Source organism: Neophocaena asiaeorientalis, unplaced genomic scaffold (assembly GCF_003031525.2).
Source record: "Neophocaena asiaeorientalis asiaeorientalis breed wild unplaced genomic scaffold, Neophocaena_asiaeorientalis_V1.1 scaffold129, whole genome shotgun sequence".
Lineage (NCBI taxonomy): Eukaryota > Metazoa > Chordata > Mammalia > Artiodactyla > Phocoenidae > Neophocaena > Neophocaena asiaeorientalis.
The window spans coordinates 7,781,415-7,798,687 of record NW_020172446.1 but is presented as its reverse complement, the minus strand read 5'-3'; the positions used below and the strand labels follow the sequence as shown (position 1 = coordinate 7,798,687).

The 17,273-nt window shown below is 47.8% G+C and overlaps 1 protein-coding gene across 1 annotated transcript in view; it reads left to right on the top strand.

Annotated features, from left to right (window-relative positions):
• Positions 1-4,249: 4,249 nt before the first annotated feature.
• The window catches only part of ITGAE (integrin subunit alpha E), a 59,379-nt gene continuing 46,355 nt past the window's right edge, over positions 4,250-17,273 (top strand). The window contains exon 1 of the mRNA XM_024734341.1: positions 4,250-4,393. Coding sequence (XP_024590109.1) covers positions 4,360-4,393 — 34 coding nt within the window. The 5' untranslated portion in view covers positions 4,250-4,359. The remainder of the gene's footprint in view (positions 4,394-17,273) is intronic.

Here is a 17,273-nt window from a genome sequence, read left to right as displayed (position 1 = left end):
GGGGGGGGGGGTCAAATGGGGTGACGGCTGGGGCTGGGCCCGCAGCCTTGGGGACTCGTTCTATCTCATCTGCAGACTTGAAAAAACCCAAACGAGTCCCTTCGCTTCTTGGGACCTCAGCGTCCCTGCCTGTCAGATGAAGGGCTCAGGTGGGATGACCTCCAGGTTTCCTTCTAGTGCTAATGTCAGTTCTAGGATCTTTGCTGAGGTTTCCCAAGGAGCATCAGGAGTGTAAGTTGGACGGGAAGGAGTTGGGGGCAAGCAAGAGGCCTAAGCCCTTGCACCCTTGGTTCCATGAGCCGGTGCGACACCCCCGCTCCAGCCCTCCGTTATGAAAGGAGAAGGAGATCCTCTCCCTTGCTCCCTTCCCCGCTTGGCCCCCCTTCCCCAGTGCACACACACACCATTCTGTGTTTTACTTGGGAGATTTTTTAGGAGGTAGCCCAGTGTCTTAATCAGCTCAAGCTGCTATAACAAAATACCATGGACTGGGTGGCTTAAATAACAGAAACTTATTTTCTCACGGTCTAAAAGTAGAAGTCCAGGATCAGGGTGCTAGTAGTTGGGTTCGCACGAGGCCTCTCTTCCTGGCTTGCAGACAGCATCTCACTGTGTGCTCACATGGCCTTTCCTTGGTGCGTGCGCTTGGAGAGAGAGATGTCTCTTCCTCTTCTCAAGCCACCAAGCCTATTGGATTAGGGCCCTACCTTTTTTTTTTTTTAATTTTATTTATTTTTGTCTGCATTAGGTCTTCATTGCTGTGCGCGAGCTTTCTCTAGTTGCGGAGAGCGGGGGCTACTCTTCGTTGCGGTGCGCGGGCTTCTCGTTGCGGTGGCTTCTCTTGTTGCGGAGCACGGGCTCTAGGCGCACGGCTTCAGTAGTTGTGGCTCGCGGGCTCAGTAGTCGTGGCTTGTGGGCTCTAGAGTGCAGGCTCCATAGTTGTGGTGCATGGGCTTAGTTGCTCCATGGCATGTGGGTTCTTCCCCGACCAGGGCTCGAACCCGTGTCCCCTGCACTGGCAGACAGATTCTTATTCAGTGTGCCACCAGGGAAGTCCTGGGCCCTACCTTTTTGATCTTAATTATCTGCTAAAGGCTCTATCTCCAAATGTAGTCACATTGGGGGTTATGGCGTCAACATATGAATTTGGGGAGGGAGGCACAGTTCAGTCCATGGCACCCAGTAATGCAAGGGTCCCAGTGTGTGTTTGTGGAATGAGGTCACTGCTTTTTAAAAGCTCACAGACTGGGAGGGATTTTGATCCATGGATCTGAAGGCAGTAGAGTTTGTAGTTCAGAGTCCTGGTTCTGGAGGAAACAGACCCATTTGACTGAGTCCACCTCGGCCACTTACTAGCCCTACGGCCTTGGGCAGATTACTTAACCTCTGTCTCTGAGCCAGCATCCCCATCTGCAAAATCGGGGTAACCGAGTACGGTGGCTGTGAGGGTCAGACGAGGGCTTGCGCGGAAGCCCTTGGCACTGAGTCTGCGTCCCCTCCTGACGCTCAGTCAATGCGAGTGATTACCACTGCTTTTCAGTCTTCCCGGAGCCCCTTTGCCAGCTCTGTCCTCTGCTGCAGTCCCGTGTCTAGTCTCAGTAACATCCTCACTCTTCCAAACGCCCTCCTCCCAGCCTCCTAGGACTCAGAAGGCAAGTGGGTAATTAGAAATATTTCCTGTGTCTGGGGGCGATGAGGCAGGCCTGTGGGGACAGCCCCCATCCCCTGGTGAGTTGTGCTCTCCACTCACTCTCCAGACAAAGCAGTTGGTCCTTTCACCTCAGGCTGAACATGTGTCCTCCATCCCCTAACTTTTAAAACTGTTTATTGTGAATTAATTTAACAATTACAGAATAGTTTCGAGGGTAGAACAAGGAACATTTTGCCACATTTCATTATTCATTCTTTTCTTCCTCCCCTCCCTCCCCCCTCACCCCCTTGTCCCCCACCAGCCACGAACTGTTTGAGAGTTACCTGCCTACATCGCGTCCCTTTACTCCCTAAATGTAATACTTTAGTGTACATTTTCTAAGAACAAGGACATTCTCTCATATGACCAGAGTATTGTTATCAAATTCAGGAAATGTATAATTTTAATCAGTACAATAGTACCTAATCCACGGTTCATGCTTCAATTTTGCCAACTGTCCCAATAATGTTCTTTTCTGGTCTAGGATACAATCCAGGATCACACACTACAGTTAATATCCTGTCTTTAGTCTCTTATAATGTGGAGCAATTCCTTTGCCTTTCTTTGCCTTTTATGATGTTGACGTTTTTGAAGTGTTCAGTCCGGTCATGTTGTAGAATTCCCTCAAGTTGGTCCCTTACCATTTGTTTAAAGTAAAATGAGTTAAGAAGCCATTTTCACATTGCTTTTGGATGTAGCTACTGAATGCCCAGCCTTGCATTAGGCTCTGTGAACTGGGAGCATTATATAGCCTGGCTCTGACTTAGGACCTTAAGTCTGGGTTTGTGGGGACAGCAGTTACTGTCAGAAGGGCTTGAAGGGCCCCTGCGTGCTCGTGATTAGCGGTCAGCTGTGCCGGCACCAGCAAGCTTGGAAAATACATCTCGGATGGATGCAGGATGAGTCAGCATTCTGCAAGTCTCCAAAGATGCAGAAAATGGCCCTGCACCTGTTCCAGCATCCACTCATCAACTTTGCCTGGCCTCCAGAGATGTCCTAAAGTTCACACTCCAAACCAAAGTCCTGTTTTCTCTCAGAAACCTCCAGCAGGCTGCAGTCGTGGGTTCCAGCCTGTCCTTACTGCTGCTCTGCTCTGCGGCCTGGGTCTGTTCTCTCCCGCTCTGGGCCAGTGGTGGGAGGGGAGCCCCTCCTTGCTCTGCCAAGTGCCCCTGGCACTGGGAACAGGGAGGGAAAGAGTCACTGAGCCCTGAGTGTGGGAAGACAGCCAGCACCCTGGCCTGTGACGAGGTTAAGCCAACTTGGGGTGATCTTCGTCGTGATCTGGCAGACAACTCATCAGACCTGGAGCTTTGCTTTTTCATCTGTTTAACTTCTCTGTTGGATGGTATGTACTGTGAAAAACAGTGAATCGTAATCTCTATTCAAACAACCGCGTAACATCAGGGAACTATCGTGCTAGTTGGAGGTATTTTGTCAGACCAAAGCAAACAATGCAAGAATGTTATAAGTGACATCAGTCTTTACAGAACTTTGGCCAAGCAGGCTTTCCCTGTGAGAAACAAGATAAAATTGATTTTCATCTAGTCGTTAAGTCATCACCATTGTCTGCTGTGTTTTAACACTTATATTAACACTTCAAAGTGCTCTCCCTGGAGATGCAGGCATTCATGTGAGAGAGACATAGAGTCCCCTGCCTTTTTGGTTGTAAATTAATTAAAATTAAATAAAATTGAAAATTCAGTTCCTCAGTGACTGGTGACATTTCAAGGGCTCAGTAGCCACATGTGGCTAGGGGCTCCCATGTTGGACCGTGCGGCTCTAGACCCTCATCGCCGAGTTCTGTTGGACAGCGCTGCTCTGCACGGCCAACAGTCTGGGAAGTAGAGGTGCGGGAGAGACTTCCTTCTGCGACAGACGTGGTCACACAGGGAAAATTGGACAGATCGTGAAGTTGGCATTTAAGCATGACTGCAGGCTGTTGGCAGTGTGTCCTCTGGGCTGCTGGGTTGGATCAAAGGTGTGCTGAAAGATGCATGGAGTGTCACTTCTTCCGTTGTTCTGGTAGCCCAGAGCTCTGTTAGGTTAGTTCCATATCATGGGCTGTAGTCAGGTGTTAAAGAGAATGCAGCCAAAGCTGCACTGAGGCAGCGATTCAGGCAGCTTGTGGGTCTTTCCACTCACCTGACCCTCCGCAGTCTCAGGGCCTGGCGTGCGCAGCCGAGTGTCGGAGCCCCGAGCTGTGAGGGTGCTTTCTGTAGGAAGGACCCCGGGCCAGGCGCTGGGGTGAGGTGTGTAGTGGCAGGTTCCGGGGCAGGGCATGGGGCTGGGACCCACCCACGTGGGATTAATACTGCTGGATTAAAACGGCTGGATTAATACTGCTCCTGCACCTCACACATGTGCTGCTGAGATCGTCCAGCCCTGTTCCCGGGCCAGACCTCGGCTCACTGTTCCACCAAAGTGTGGGTGATGGGGCAGGGCTGGCTGGTGTCTCTGAGCTCCCAGGACCCAGCCCACAACTGCTGAGGAAGCCACGCAGCCAGCCGTGTACAAGTGAAGCGTCTGTGTCTACTTGAAAGTGCCTGCCTGCCTGTGGTCCTTGCCTGTGTGTGCGCCTCTGTCCCCGCCTCCTGGCTGCCCGAGCCCTGGAGCTGTGGAGGGAAGCTGAGCAAGTCGAGGCCCACGCCGCTGCCTCTGCTCCAGCTAGGATGTGGCTCTTCCACACTCTGCTCTGCGTGACCAGTAAGTCAGCCTCACCCCCTGGCCCGAGGGGCTGCACAGCCTGTCCATCTGCGTGTCTCTGGTGGGGCTCAGAGCCTGAGGGCAGAGAAAGTCTGGGGACTCCCCCTGGAAGCCCGTCTTGCTCCGTGGGTCAGACCCCCAGGTAGGAAGGACCTCTGAGGCTCTGTTGGCTGCCGACAGCGTGTGGCTTTGGACTCCAGGGCTCTGCCTCCTGTTCCTCCCGCCAGCTCCCCTCCCCATGCAGGCCCTCTCCCCTGGAACCCACTCCAGGCAGCCCCTCAGGTCTGTGCCAAGCTTGTCCCCAGAGTGTGGAGGCTGGTGCGGCCCACCCGCCCAGCGGAGCCCCCCGGTTTAGCTGAGGAGGGTGAGGACCCCGTGCGCAGGTGAGCACTGATGAGAGACCGTGCGGCGAACGCGTGGGGGGAGCCTGCTTCCTGTTCCTGACGTTAGGGCCCCTGAGAGAACCTGTATGGGGGAGGGGACACTCCCTCTCCACTGCTTGGGGTCCCATATGGCCTTTAAAACTCCTCTGGAAAACCCCTTGGGGCAAGCCAAGCCAGGAGCCTGCACCTAGCCACTAGGCCCCAGGGATGAGAATAAGCGTGGTCAGCGAGCCCCTGGGCACTGCTCAGATCCAGCCTGAGGCGAGGGTGGTCCTGTGTAGTGATCTGGCAGGCTTCCCGGGGGCCTCCTGCGCTGGCCAGGAGCTGGTCAGAAGAATGAGACTGGACATCAGGCAGGTGTAGCTTCAGGGCTGCTGGGAGCCTGAGTTCTCCCCAAGGATGGGTGGGGGCTAGCTAGTGAACGCCAGACAGTGGCTGAGAGCTGAGGCCAGGCTGGGAGGGGGCTCAGAATTAGCACCCACCATGGGGCCAGATCACCCAAGAGGCAGGCCAAACGTGCATGGGGCACGAGCAAAGCATACATTTTTGGATACCTTTTAATATTTGATATTTTAAAAACATAAAAATAGTCATCGTGGAAAGATCAAAACTTTGTTGAACTTCCTTTTCCTTATTTTACAGTTTAGACTTCCCTTTACTTTCAGTTACATATGGTGTGTGGAGAAGGTCTCAATGCTTTTTATGGTTTATGGCTTTGATCCCCCATCACCAAGTGTGTCCATACCCTGGTCCACCCCATCCCAGTAGAGAGGAGGTGACTGAGGCCCAGAGAGGGGTAATGACTGGCCATGGTTACAAGCAAGTACTAGTAGAAGCGGGGCTCAAGCCCAAGCCTCTGCCTGCCTCCCAGCTCTAGAATACCCCATGGCCTGGGACACTAACCCTGGTGTCACTCTGGTCTCCTGCTTGTCTCTGTCTCCTGTGGCCTCTGGAAAGACCATCTATCACCCCAGCACCTTTTTCAGCAATGTCAATCCAGATGACATTTATCAAACCCCTTCTGAGGCTAAGGCACTCCCCAGGCTGACGGACAGCAGAGAGCAAGATGGAGCAGACTTGCAATGAAATCACTTACCCCGCTTGGCTATGCTATGGGCTGGGGGTAAGATCAGGGCCCCAGCAGCGCCAGTCTGAGTGGGAGAAATGAAACTGTGACAGTTCTTCTCCAAGCTGTGAGGTCCTGAGATTTAGGGATGGACCAATCATGAAGAGCTTCCTGGAGGAAGTGAGATTGGCGCTGAGTCTTAAGGGCTGGAGAGAGTCTGAGAAAGTGACAAGGAGATGCCAGGGAGGGTGGAGGAACCCCTCAGACGGTGACCCCACGCCCAGGGCCCTGCATCCTGTGCCTGGCTGCACCTCCCTAGGCTGGAGAGAATCCAAACTGTTCCTGGCCTGACCTTCCACCCTTCCCAAGCACCCACTGTGGTGATGCCCACTTCTCATCAGTGTGAGCAGATGAGATAACATCAGTTGTCTGAGACAGTCAGATGTAGACACAAACACACTGAAACCCTGGAGCTGCCCATCTCGTCCTGCTACCATGCAGCCTGCTGTTCTGAGGTCAGTCTTCACCCTGACTCATTCTGTGACCACAGCCACTCACTTCTCCCCCCAGGGTCTCAGAGGTTGCATTTACATCGCTCGTGTGAGGAAGGGAACTGTGCTAGTGGCCTGTAAAACCTTACAGTGGTACACGAGCCAGCAGTCCAGGGCCGGCTCTGCTGTTGCACCAACTTCAGGCTGGGGCCTGGGGCCCTGCTGCGTCCTGCTGGGGGAGTGGGGAGGTGTCAGACCTGCCTCTGCCCGGGGCACAACCCCAGACCTGAGTGCAAGTGTGTGATGGGAAACCTTGGCCATTGAGGATGGGGGACTGTAGTGTCCACGGTGGCCCTGAGGATGGAGGAGGTGCTTAGCAAGTGCAGACAGGTGGTGCGGGGTGAGAGGGAGGCTTTCTGTGCAGGAGAAACAGTATGGACAGAGACCCGGGTGTGAGGAGTGTGTTTAAGGAGACACAGGGTGAGGTTTGAGTGGGAACAGAAGGCTGTCTGCTCTGACGCTGCCTGCGCCCCACAACCAGGACACGCTGGGCCCTAGTGGGGAGCAGGCCACACACACACAATAACCCTGACCCTCTGTCCCCAGCCAGAGGGCCCACTGAGAGTGCCTTCAGCTGACACACAGGGGATGGGGAAAGGGCATCCCAGGCAGAGGTAAGACAAGCACAGTGTGGGCCAGCCGGGTGTGGAGAGCGGTCCACGCAGGAGCCAGACGCCTCCGACCTTCTCTGGGAGGCTGGCTTGGGGAGTAGCTGGGGGCCATGCGGGTGGTCAGGGTGCTGGTGGAGAGTGTGGGGGCCCCAGAGTGCCAGGCTGAGGGAGCTCGGGCCACACCCTGAGGGCAGTGGGAAGGCCAGCAGGCCCCTAGCCTGGAGGTGACAATGGGACGTGCCTGTGGTGTAGAAGGCAGAGTCCTGGAGAAAGGGGAGGCAGACAGGCCCGTGAGGAGCCGCTGCTGAGGTCCCATCCAGGGGGGTTGGGGCAGGAGGGCATGGGGAGGGAGAGACACTTACGAGAAATGTTTAGGAGGAAGAAGCACTTTAGCACAGAGCACAACACTGTCTGCTCTAGACCTGTCCGCCATGGTTATTAGGTAGCCTGTGAAGGGGGCCAGGGTGGGGGACCGAGGTATGAGGTTTGGGGCTGAGACGATGAGGCTCAACATGGAAGACCCAGGCGGGTGGGTGGAGGGTGAGCTGCCCCACGGGACAGGCGGCCTGCAGACCTTTCTGGGTGCTCTGGACTGGGCGTCAGGAAGGCTGAATCTAGTCCTAGCTCTATGGCCCAGCTCCTTGTATACGTGCGGGCAAACCATTCCCTGCCCTGCATCCACCCCTCCGGGTTCAGTTTGCTAAACGGAGAACAGTACTGTGAGAATGTGTATTTAAACTGCCTGGTGTGATGGGGGAGATAGGGGGTGGGTGCAGGCAGTGGTGGCTGACAGGATGGAGGGGACTCTGACTCAGCGGGCCTGTGTGGCCGGGACAGCTTGGAGAGGCGGCCCTGTGGGCGCTGTGGTGACAGGCTCCGGTTCAGCCAGGCTCTCACCACTGGCAGCCCAAGAAGGGGCCTTGAGCTGGCGGGCAAGGCTGTCAGAGAACGTGGCAGGCCTCCCTGGTGGTTATGGCACTGACATTAGCACCCACATACTGAGCCTGCAAGATGTCAGATGCTGCGCCCGGCCTTGCCCCACTAGTCTGCACGGTCCCACGTCACAGATGGGGAGACTGGGGTGAAGTGACAAGCCCAAGGTCCTTCGGGGACTCCGTGGCAGAGCGAGGATTTGAACTCAGGACTGTCTCCCTCCTGGGCTCATGCTCTCTTCTCTGAGTCGAAGTGGGAAGTGGGAAGAGAGGGGGTCCCCTGATGGAGGCACAGCCCGAGCAGAGGGACCACGGCAGGGGCCTGGGGGAAGTCTGCCCCAGCAAGGCGGCCCACGCCTGGTGGACCCCAGGCACTGGCTGGCTTTGTGGGAAAGCTCAGCGGACCCGGTGACACTCCTGAACACACACACACACATAAATATGTTCTCACTGACCTAATTATCAGCTCGATAACCCAGAGCTCTGCCCCAGCTCTGAGCTGCTGGCACGACAGGGAGCCAGGTCTCTGTTTACAACATACCCCCCCACCACCACCGCAGTGCCTCCAGCTTTTATTAAAGGCTTTAGAAATAGGCAGACCTGGGCCCCAGACACAAATTACAATTTGCTGATGGGCCATGAGCAATCACCTGACCTCTCTGAGCCTCAGCACCTGAGTGTGGTACCTGGAAGACAGCAGGTGGTCAAGGAAGGTGGCTGTAATGGTCTCTCTGCTTATCTCCTCCCCTTTCCCACCCCTCAAGAATCTTGCACCAAGATCCCACCGTTGAACAAAGCAACATGGGGATGTGGGGGGTGGGGTAGGGGATGAGGAATCTCTGTCCCTCTTTGATGTTTCCAGGACACTTCATCTGGGCCTGGCACTCTGCTGAACGGGACTCAGTGGTTGGGGGTGTGTCATGGGTGACTCAAATCAGATTACAGTTTTGGGGAGACAGACTTTATCACAGACACGATTTAGTCAGAGCCAGACAGAGACCTCACAGGATGCCGAGGGAGCTCAGGGACCACTGGGGTACTCTGGCTGAGAATCTGGATTGGCTCCTGGGGCAGGGCCCCAAAGGATGGGGTAGAGGTGGGAGAGTGATGAGGAAGGCACATTGGGCAGAGGGAACCGCTTGTGCAAAGGCCCTGCGGCGGGTGGTATGCAGATGGTGTTCAGGAAGTGGGGTGTTGAGCCAGAGAGCAGAGCTGGCAGAGGGGACACTGGGCTGGGCAGGGAGGTACCATGGATGCCGGGGGAGGAGGCTGGACTTACCACAGGGGTTTCAATTCATGTCTCTTAAGTCACACAGATGGTAAAAAGGGGAAAGAATGCCTTCCAGTCGCCCCTTGTAAGAAGTGGGTAGTTCTACCTTTTTAGTTTTTTTGACCTGCCCCATTATTTTAAAACAAGTTTTATTTTAGCACATGGTGTATTTTTATGAGTCACGACCAATCATTCCGGGCAAGGCAGAGGTATAAAGGGAAAGGAATAAAGTACAGATGTCTATTTTGTGCCAGGCTTGGGGAAGGGGACTGGGAATTGAGAGGAGAGAGTGGACACTACCCTCTCACAGGGTGCCTGCTCCTTCAGCCTTTGGAAGGTTGGGTTTTTTTTTTTTAATGTTTTATTTATTTCAGCTGCACAGGGTCTTAGTTGCGGCACGCAGGATCTTTTAGTTGCAGCATGTGGGCTCTTAGTTGTGGCATGTATGTGGGTTGTAGTTCCCGACCAGGGATCGAGCCCAGGCCCCCTGCATTGGGAGCGCAGAGTCTTACACCCTGGATCACCAGGGAAGTCCCTGGAAGGTTGGTTTTTAACAAAGTTTTAAGCATGTACGAAACTAAAGCAAATAACATTAATAAACCCAATATACCCATCACCCAGATGACACAGCTATCAAGATCTTGCCGCGCTTGCTGCATTTATGTGTTTCACTGTCCCTTTTTGTTTCCTTTGCCAAAGTATTTTGAAGCCTTGCTGCTCACAGTTTGGTCTGGGGACCAACAGCAGCTTGGCATCACTTAGCGGCGGTCAGACTAGGATCTTAGCACCACTCCCTGACCTACCGAATCAGAATCTGCATTTTTTTGTGTTTTTTTTTTGTTTTTTTTTTGTTTTTTTGCGGTACGCGGGCCTCTCGCTGTTGTGGTCTCTCCCGTTGCGGAGCACAGGCTCCGGACGCGCAGGCTCAGCGGCCATGGCTCACAGTCCCAGCCGCTCTGCGGCATGTGGGGTCTTCCCGGACGGGCACGAACCCGTGTCCCCTGCATCGGCAGGCGGACCCTCAACCACTGCGCCACCAGGGAAGCCCTGCATTTTTAAGAATATACTTGGATGATTCATTTGCACATTAATGTTTCGGAAGCATTGTTTGAAAGAAAATCCCCAGCATCAGTCATTTCACCCTTCAGTACTTCAATACGCATTTCTGAAGTACTTGGGGATGTTTTCTTACACAGCCATAATGTTCTCATCACCCAACAAAATTAATAGTAGTTCTTTGGTATCATCTAATACCCAGTTCTTAACTCAAATCTTCCTGACTCTCTCAAAATGTCTGTTTCTAACAGTTCAGATCAAGAGCCAAACAAGACCCACACACCACGTGTGGTTGCTATGCCTTTCTTAGTAGAGAGTGACCCCCTTGCTCATTTTTGAGGTTTGTGTGTCTGTTTCACATCTTCTCTTTACTGCAGAGCGCAGCTGCTTGTCTTGCAGAACATCTTGCAGGGTTTGTGCGTTTGCTTCCTCTCGATGTGATTTGTCCTTCAATCCCCTACATTACCCGAAACTTGGAAGTTAGGGCTAATGCCTTCATTAAATTCAGGTTTAACTTTTTTGGCGAGCATCCTCTAAACAATCAGGAGGATTTTGCCATACGTCCTGCATTTATCTCACTCCCTTTTTCCTGTTTCCTTTGCCGACGTATTTTAGAGAGTTGCTTCTCAGTGTGGTCTGATGACTGGCAGCCTGGGCATCACATGGGAGCTGTTAGAAATGCAGCGTCTTGGGCCCCAGTATTCTTCCTAGGGGGTCACACTAGGAGGCACACATGCCTGGGGGGCCCACTCATAGCGGCACTGAGATGAACTAGTGGGCTGGGGTCGGGGGGGGGTCAGCCTAATTGTGAAGTGCTCTATCAAAATTTCATCTAAGTAGTTTTATCCATTGATGATCGTGGCCTGAATTAATTGTATTTCGTTATGACTTGGAAAATTGTGTTTTTATGGTTCTATTATTCCTTCCGCATTCATTAGTAACGATTCTTCTGTAAAGAACTTTTTCTCGTCAACTAGGACCATTTGGTGACCCTGAAATGCAGCGCATACAGGAAAGGCAAGAAAATTGCTTAATGCTTTTCCTTTAATAGTCAATTTTCAGAGTAAGGGCATAATGCCGTCATTACTTCCAATGGTGAAAAATGCAGTGTTTTGATTTGTTTTTGTTTTCTCTCTGTCTTTTAAGTACCATTATGAACCCCTGGAATTTTTGTGTATTCAGTGTGCTTCAGACACTTGCAATTATTATTTTTTTATTGAACTGTAGTTAATTTACAATACTGAGCTAGTTTCAGGCGTACAGCAAAGTGATCCCGTTATACATACATACATATACATATATATTCTTTTCATATTCTTTTAATTATAGTTTATTACAAGATATTGAACACAGCTCCCTGTGCTATACAGTAAATCCTTGTTGTTTACCTATTTTATATATAGTGGTGTGTATCTGTTAATCCCAAACTCCTAATTTATCCCTCCCCGCTCCCCACAATTATTATTTTTTAATGTAAACTTTTTTGAAGACAACACATGCAAAAATGGACAAATTCAGATCAGTGAATTTTCAGATTAAATCAAATCCACATGCTGATACCAATTTCGAGAAACAGAGGACATTACCAACATCCCAGAAGTACCTCCCATGGCCCCTTCCAGTTATTACCTTACCCCCAAGAGTAACCACTCTCCTGACGTCTGATACCATGGATTAGTTTGCCTGTTTTGAACTTTGTATAAATGGAATTATACAGTATGTTCTGTTTTGCTCCTGTATTTATGAGATCCAACCCACCTTGTTGTTGATTATTTTCATTGCTGTAGAGTATTCCACTGGTGAATATACCACAGCATATTTTTCTACTGTTGATGGATATCTGGGTTGTTCCAGTTTGGGGTTGTTATGAATAGTGAGGCTATGAAAATTCTTGTACATATCTTTTTGTGAATATATGAACACATTTCTATTGGGTTTTTGCCTTAGGGTAGGATTGCTGGGTTATGAGTTATGCATGTGCTCAGCTTTAGTTGATAACTACCAAACGGTTTTCTAAAGTGATTGTACCGATTTACATTCCCACCAGCAGTATTTGAGGGTTCTGGTAGCTCCACATCATTGTCAGCACTTGGTATTTTCTTTTTCATTTTAGCCTTTCTGGTGGTTGTGTAGTGGTATCACATGGTGATCTCAGTTTGCCTTTCTGTGAAGTCTAATGGTGCCTTCTCATATGATTGCTGGCTATTTGGATAATCTCTTCTGTGAAATGTCCTTTTTCTGTTGGCTTACATGACTTTTTCTGTTGATCTATAGGAACTCTACAGATTCTGATAGGAATCTTTTGTCAGATGTTAGTATTGCAAACATCTCTCTCTCCGTGGCTTGCCTCTTCATTCTTAATGATGTCTTTTGATAAACAGAAGTTCTTAAGTTTAATGAAGTTCAGCTTATCAATTCTTGCCTTTATAGCTAGTGTTTTTTGTGTCCTGTTTAAAAAATATCTGTCTACCCCAAGGTCCTTTGTTTTCTCTTAAAAGCTTCATTGTTTCCTTTTTCATATTTAGATATATGGTCTATCTAAGTCCACATTTAAATCTTCAGTTCATCAGGAACTGACTTTTTGTGTGTGATGTGAGAGAAGAGTCAAGATTAATTTTTTTTTCAATATTGATATCCAAGTGACCCAGCACCATTTATTTAAAAGAGCATCCTTTCACCACTGTTCCTCACCGTCACCTTTGTCATAAATCAGGTGCCCATATGTTTCTGGACTCTCTGTCCCATTGATCTATTTTCTATCCTTGTGCCAATATAATTCTGTTTTAATAACTATAAATTTATAATAATCTTGATGAATGATAAGTCCCCAAATTTTGTTATTCTTCTTCAAGAGTGCCTGAATATTCTTGCCCTTTGCATTTTCATATAAATGTTTAAAATTGGCTTGTGAACATCACCCTTCCCCCAGTAATTTGCTAGGATGTTGATTGTGGTTGTATTGAAGCTATAGATCAATATAGTGATAACTGACAACAACACGGAATCTTCTAATTCATGAACATCATCTGTTCCTTCATTTTAGATCTTTAATCTCCCCCAATCTTTTAATAGTTCTTAGTGTAGAGGTTTTGCATATGTCTAGTTAGAGTTACTCTTAGACATCTGATTTTTTTATGGCTTTTGTTAACGGCGTCTTTTAAACTTTTTCATTCTTCATTTGATCATTGATGGTTCATAGAAATACAATGGTTCTTTGTATTTTGCCTCTGTATCCCATGACCTTGCTCAGGGCACTTATTAATTCTCAATGTCTGTGGATCTGTTGGATTTTTCAATCTACTTAATCATGTCATCTGCAAATAATGACAGTTTTATTTTTTTCCTTTTTAATCTTTGTGCTCTGTATTTTTTCTTTTTTCTTACTTCTGTAAAACCTCCAGTAAAATGTTGAATAGAGGTGGTATGAGTGAGCATCCCTGTTTCATTTCTGATTTTAGGGGGAAAGCTTTCAATAACTCACCAATAAGAATGATGTTGGGAATTCCCTGGTGGTCCAGTGGTTGGTTAGGACTCCATGCTTTCACTGCCGAGGGCATGGGTTCAATCCCTGTTCGGGGTAATGAGATCCCACAAGCTGCGTGGCATAAAATTAAAAAATTTAAAAAATAAAATAAAATAACTCTGGCAGTCCAGTGGTTAAGACTCTGCACTTCCACCGCAGGGGGCACGGGTGGGTTCTATTCCTGGTTGCGGAACTAAGATCCCGCGTGCCGCGTGGTATGGCCAAAAATTTTTTAAAAAATAAAAATTAAAAACAAAGAATGATGTTTGCTGAAGGATTTTTGTGGATATTCTTGATTAAAGACATTCCCTTCGGGGCTTCCCTGTGGCGCAGTGGTTGAGAGTCTGCCTGCCGATGCAGGGGACACGGGTTCGTGCCCCGGTCCGGGAAGATCCCACATGCGGCAGAGCGGCTGGGCCCGTGAGCCGTGGCCGCTGAGCCTGTGCGTCCGGAGCCTGTGCTCCGCAACGGGAGAGGCCACACAGTGAGAGGCCCGTGTACCGAAAAAAAAAAAAAAAAAAAAAAAAAAAAAAAAAGACATTCCCTTCTATTCCTAGTTTGCTATGAATTTTTAAAATTACAAATCAGTATTGTATTTTATCAAATACCTTTTTCAGCATCTATCATAATGATCATATGATTTTTTTTCTCCTCTTTTTTCTGTTAAAAAACGTGATAAATAAATTGATTCTTTTCGAATGTCACACCTCTCTTGCATTCCTGAAATAAACTCCACTTGGTTGTAAGGTATTATGCTTTTTATATACCCCTGGGTTTGATTTGCTAATGTTTTGTTTAGCAGTATTGCATCTATGTTAAAGAGAGAGATGGCTAATTTTCCTTTCATGTGTCGCTCTTGTCAGGTGCTAATATCAATGTCATGCTGGCCCCACAAAATGATTGGAAAGTGTTCTCTCATCTTCTCTTCCCTGGAACAGTTCATGTAAGATTGGTGTTGCTTCTTTACGTGTTTGGGAGAGCTCACTAGTGAAGCCATCTGGACCTGGAGTTAATGGATTCAGTTTTTAAAATTTGGGATTATTCAGATTTCACTTCTTTTGTCAGTTTTGGTAAATTTACTTTTCAAAGAATCTGTCCTTTTCACCTAAATTGTCAAGCTCACTGGCATAAAGTTGTATATACTATCCTCTTATTATTTCATAAATGTCTTAGGCTCTGTTCTGATGTCCTCTTTTCATTCATATTGGTAATTTATGTGTTTGCCTTTTTTATTTTTCTTGGTCAGTGTTGCTAGGGGTTTTTATCAGTTATATTACTCTTTCTAAAAACCAAACTTTAGCTTTGTTGATTTTCCCTACTGTAGGTTAGTTTTCTATTTCACTGATATATGCTCATGTCTTTATTTCTTCCTGTACTTTCTCTGGGCTTGATTTGCTATTCGTTTAGCTTTTTGAGAAGGAATATTAGATAACTGGTTTTCAGCCTTTCTTTTTTTTTTAATTTTTTTTTAGCATATGCATTTAAGGCTCTGCGTTTCCCCTAAACACTGCTTTAACTGTATCACACAAGTTTTGATTTGTCCTATGTTAATTCTCATTCAGTTCAAAATATTTTAAAGTTTCCATTATGATTTTATCTTTGGCCCTAGGTTATTTAGAAGTACATTGCTTAATTTCCAAGAAGTTAGAATTTTAAGCAGTGGAGTAGCATGCTTTTAAAAATTCTTTCTGGCAACTGGTACAAAAAGGATGTACCCAGAGGGAGAAGTCTTGGAAGAGAAAGGTCAGGAGACTAATGAATGGGTCCAAGCAGGAGACAGTAAGGTCAATGGGGCAGAACTGAGTCCCTGGAGACGCCAAAACGCACATGAGAATTCTGAGAATGATAAAGGTGGTATTTCAAATCTGCAGGGATAATATGAGCTATTTGAGAAGTAATGTTGAGACAATTTCATCTTGGGGGGAGAAAAAGTAAAGCTGGATATATGCAAAAATAAAGTCTAGATGAATCAAAGACTCAAGCATAAGAAATGAAACAAAGAAAATATCGAAGAAAACATGAGTGAATTATATAATCTCTGAGTGGGGAAGCGTGACACAAAACTCGAGTCATACAGGAAGAATAATTTGACTACATAATAAATGCAGATGTGGGGAAAAATATAAGCCAGTCAAACAGAGAGCTAAGTGAGAAACAGTCTCTAACACATTGACAATTTCTTTTGGACAAAAAGCTCTTATAAATTAGTAAGAAAACAATAAAGACCTCATAAAAATGGATAATGTATATGAATAAGCAGGAAACAAACTTATAATAAGAGGCTTGACTTTACTCATAATTTAAAAAATAGATTTTTTTTTCAAATTTTCTTTCTTTTTAAAGAGCTGGGCTTTTAAAATTTTTTATTTAATTGTTTTTTTGGCTGTGTGTTGAGTCTTCGTTGCTGCACGCAGGCTTTCTCTAGTTGCGGCGAGCGGGGGCTGTTCTTCCTTGAGGTGCGCAGGCTTCTCATTGCAGTGGCTCCTCTTGTCGCGGAGCATGGGCTCTAGGCGCACGTGGGCTTCAGTAGTTGTGGCACGCGGGTTCAGTAATTGGGGCACGCGGGCTTCAGTAGTTGTGGCACACAGGATCAGTAGTTGTGGCACGTGGGCTTCAGTAGTTGTGGCTCGTGGGCTCCAGAGCGCAGGCTCAGTAGCTGTGGTGCCCGGGCTTAGTTGCTTCGCGGCATGTGGGATCTTCCTGGACCAGCACTCAAACCCGTGTCCCCTGCATTGGCAGGCGGATTCTTAACCACTGTGCCACCAGGGAAGACCTAAAAAATAGTTTGGGAACAAAATGATGAGATACTCTTTTAAAACAAGGATGAGGAGGTCCGCACAGTCTGCTCAAGAGATGCTGTGAGGAAATAGGCCTTCCATTCTGTTGTTGGAATATGAATTGGCGCAGCCTCTTTGGGGGACAATCTGTCTGTATCAATTTTCCCCCCAAAATTTTTAGTGAAGAATTTCAAACGTACAGAAAATTTGAAAAACTTGTGCAGCGGACAACCACATACAACACTTAGATCTTACAATGTATAGATTTTGCAATATATATATTTTTGTATATTACGTATATGTAAAATATGTGTGATAGTGCAAATATAACAAAATGTTGACAATTGTAATTGACATATATAAAAATATGTTTATTTATATCCATCTATATATAAACATCCATCCATATATATTCATCTATCCATCCATCAAGCCGTCTTATATTTTGAAGCATTTCAATGTAAATTGCAGACATCAGCACACTTCATCCCTAAGCATTTCATCATACATATCAGCTAGAGTTCAGTGTTTCCTTATAGTTCTTTTTTTTTTTTTTTTGGAGGTAAAATTTACCTACAGTGAAACACACAAATTTTAAGTGGACCATCTGATGTATTTTTGACAATGCACACCTTTGTAATCCAAACCCCTATAGAGATATAGGATATTTCCATCACCCCAGGAAGCTCCTTTCTGCTCCTTCCCGGTTAA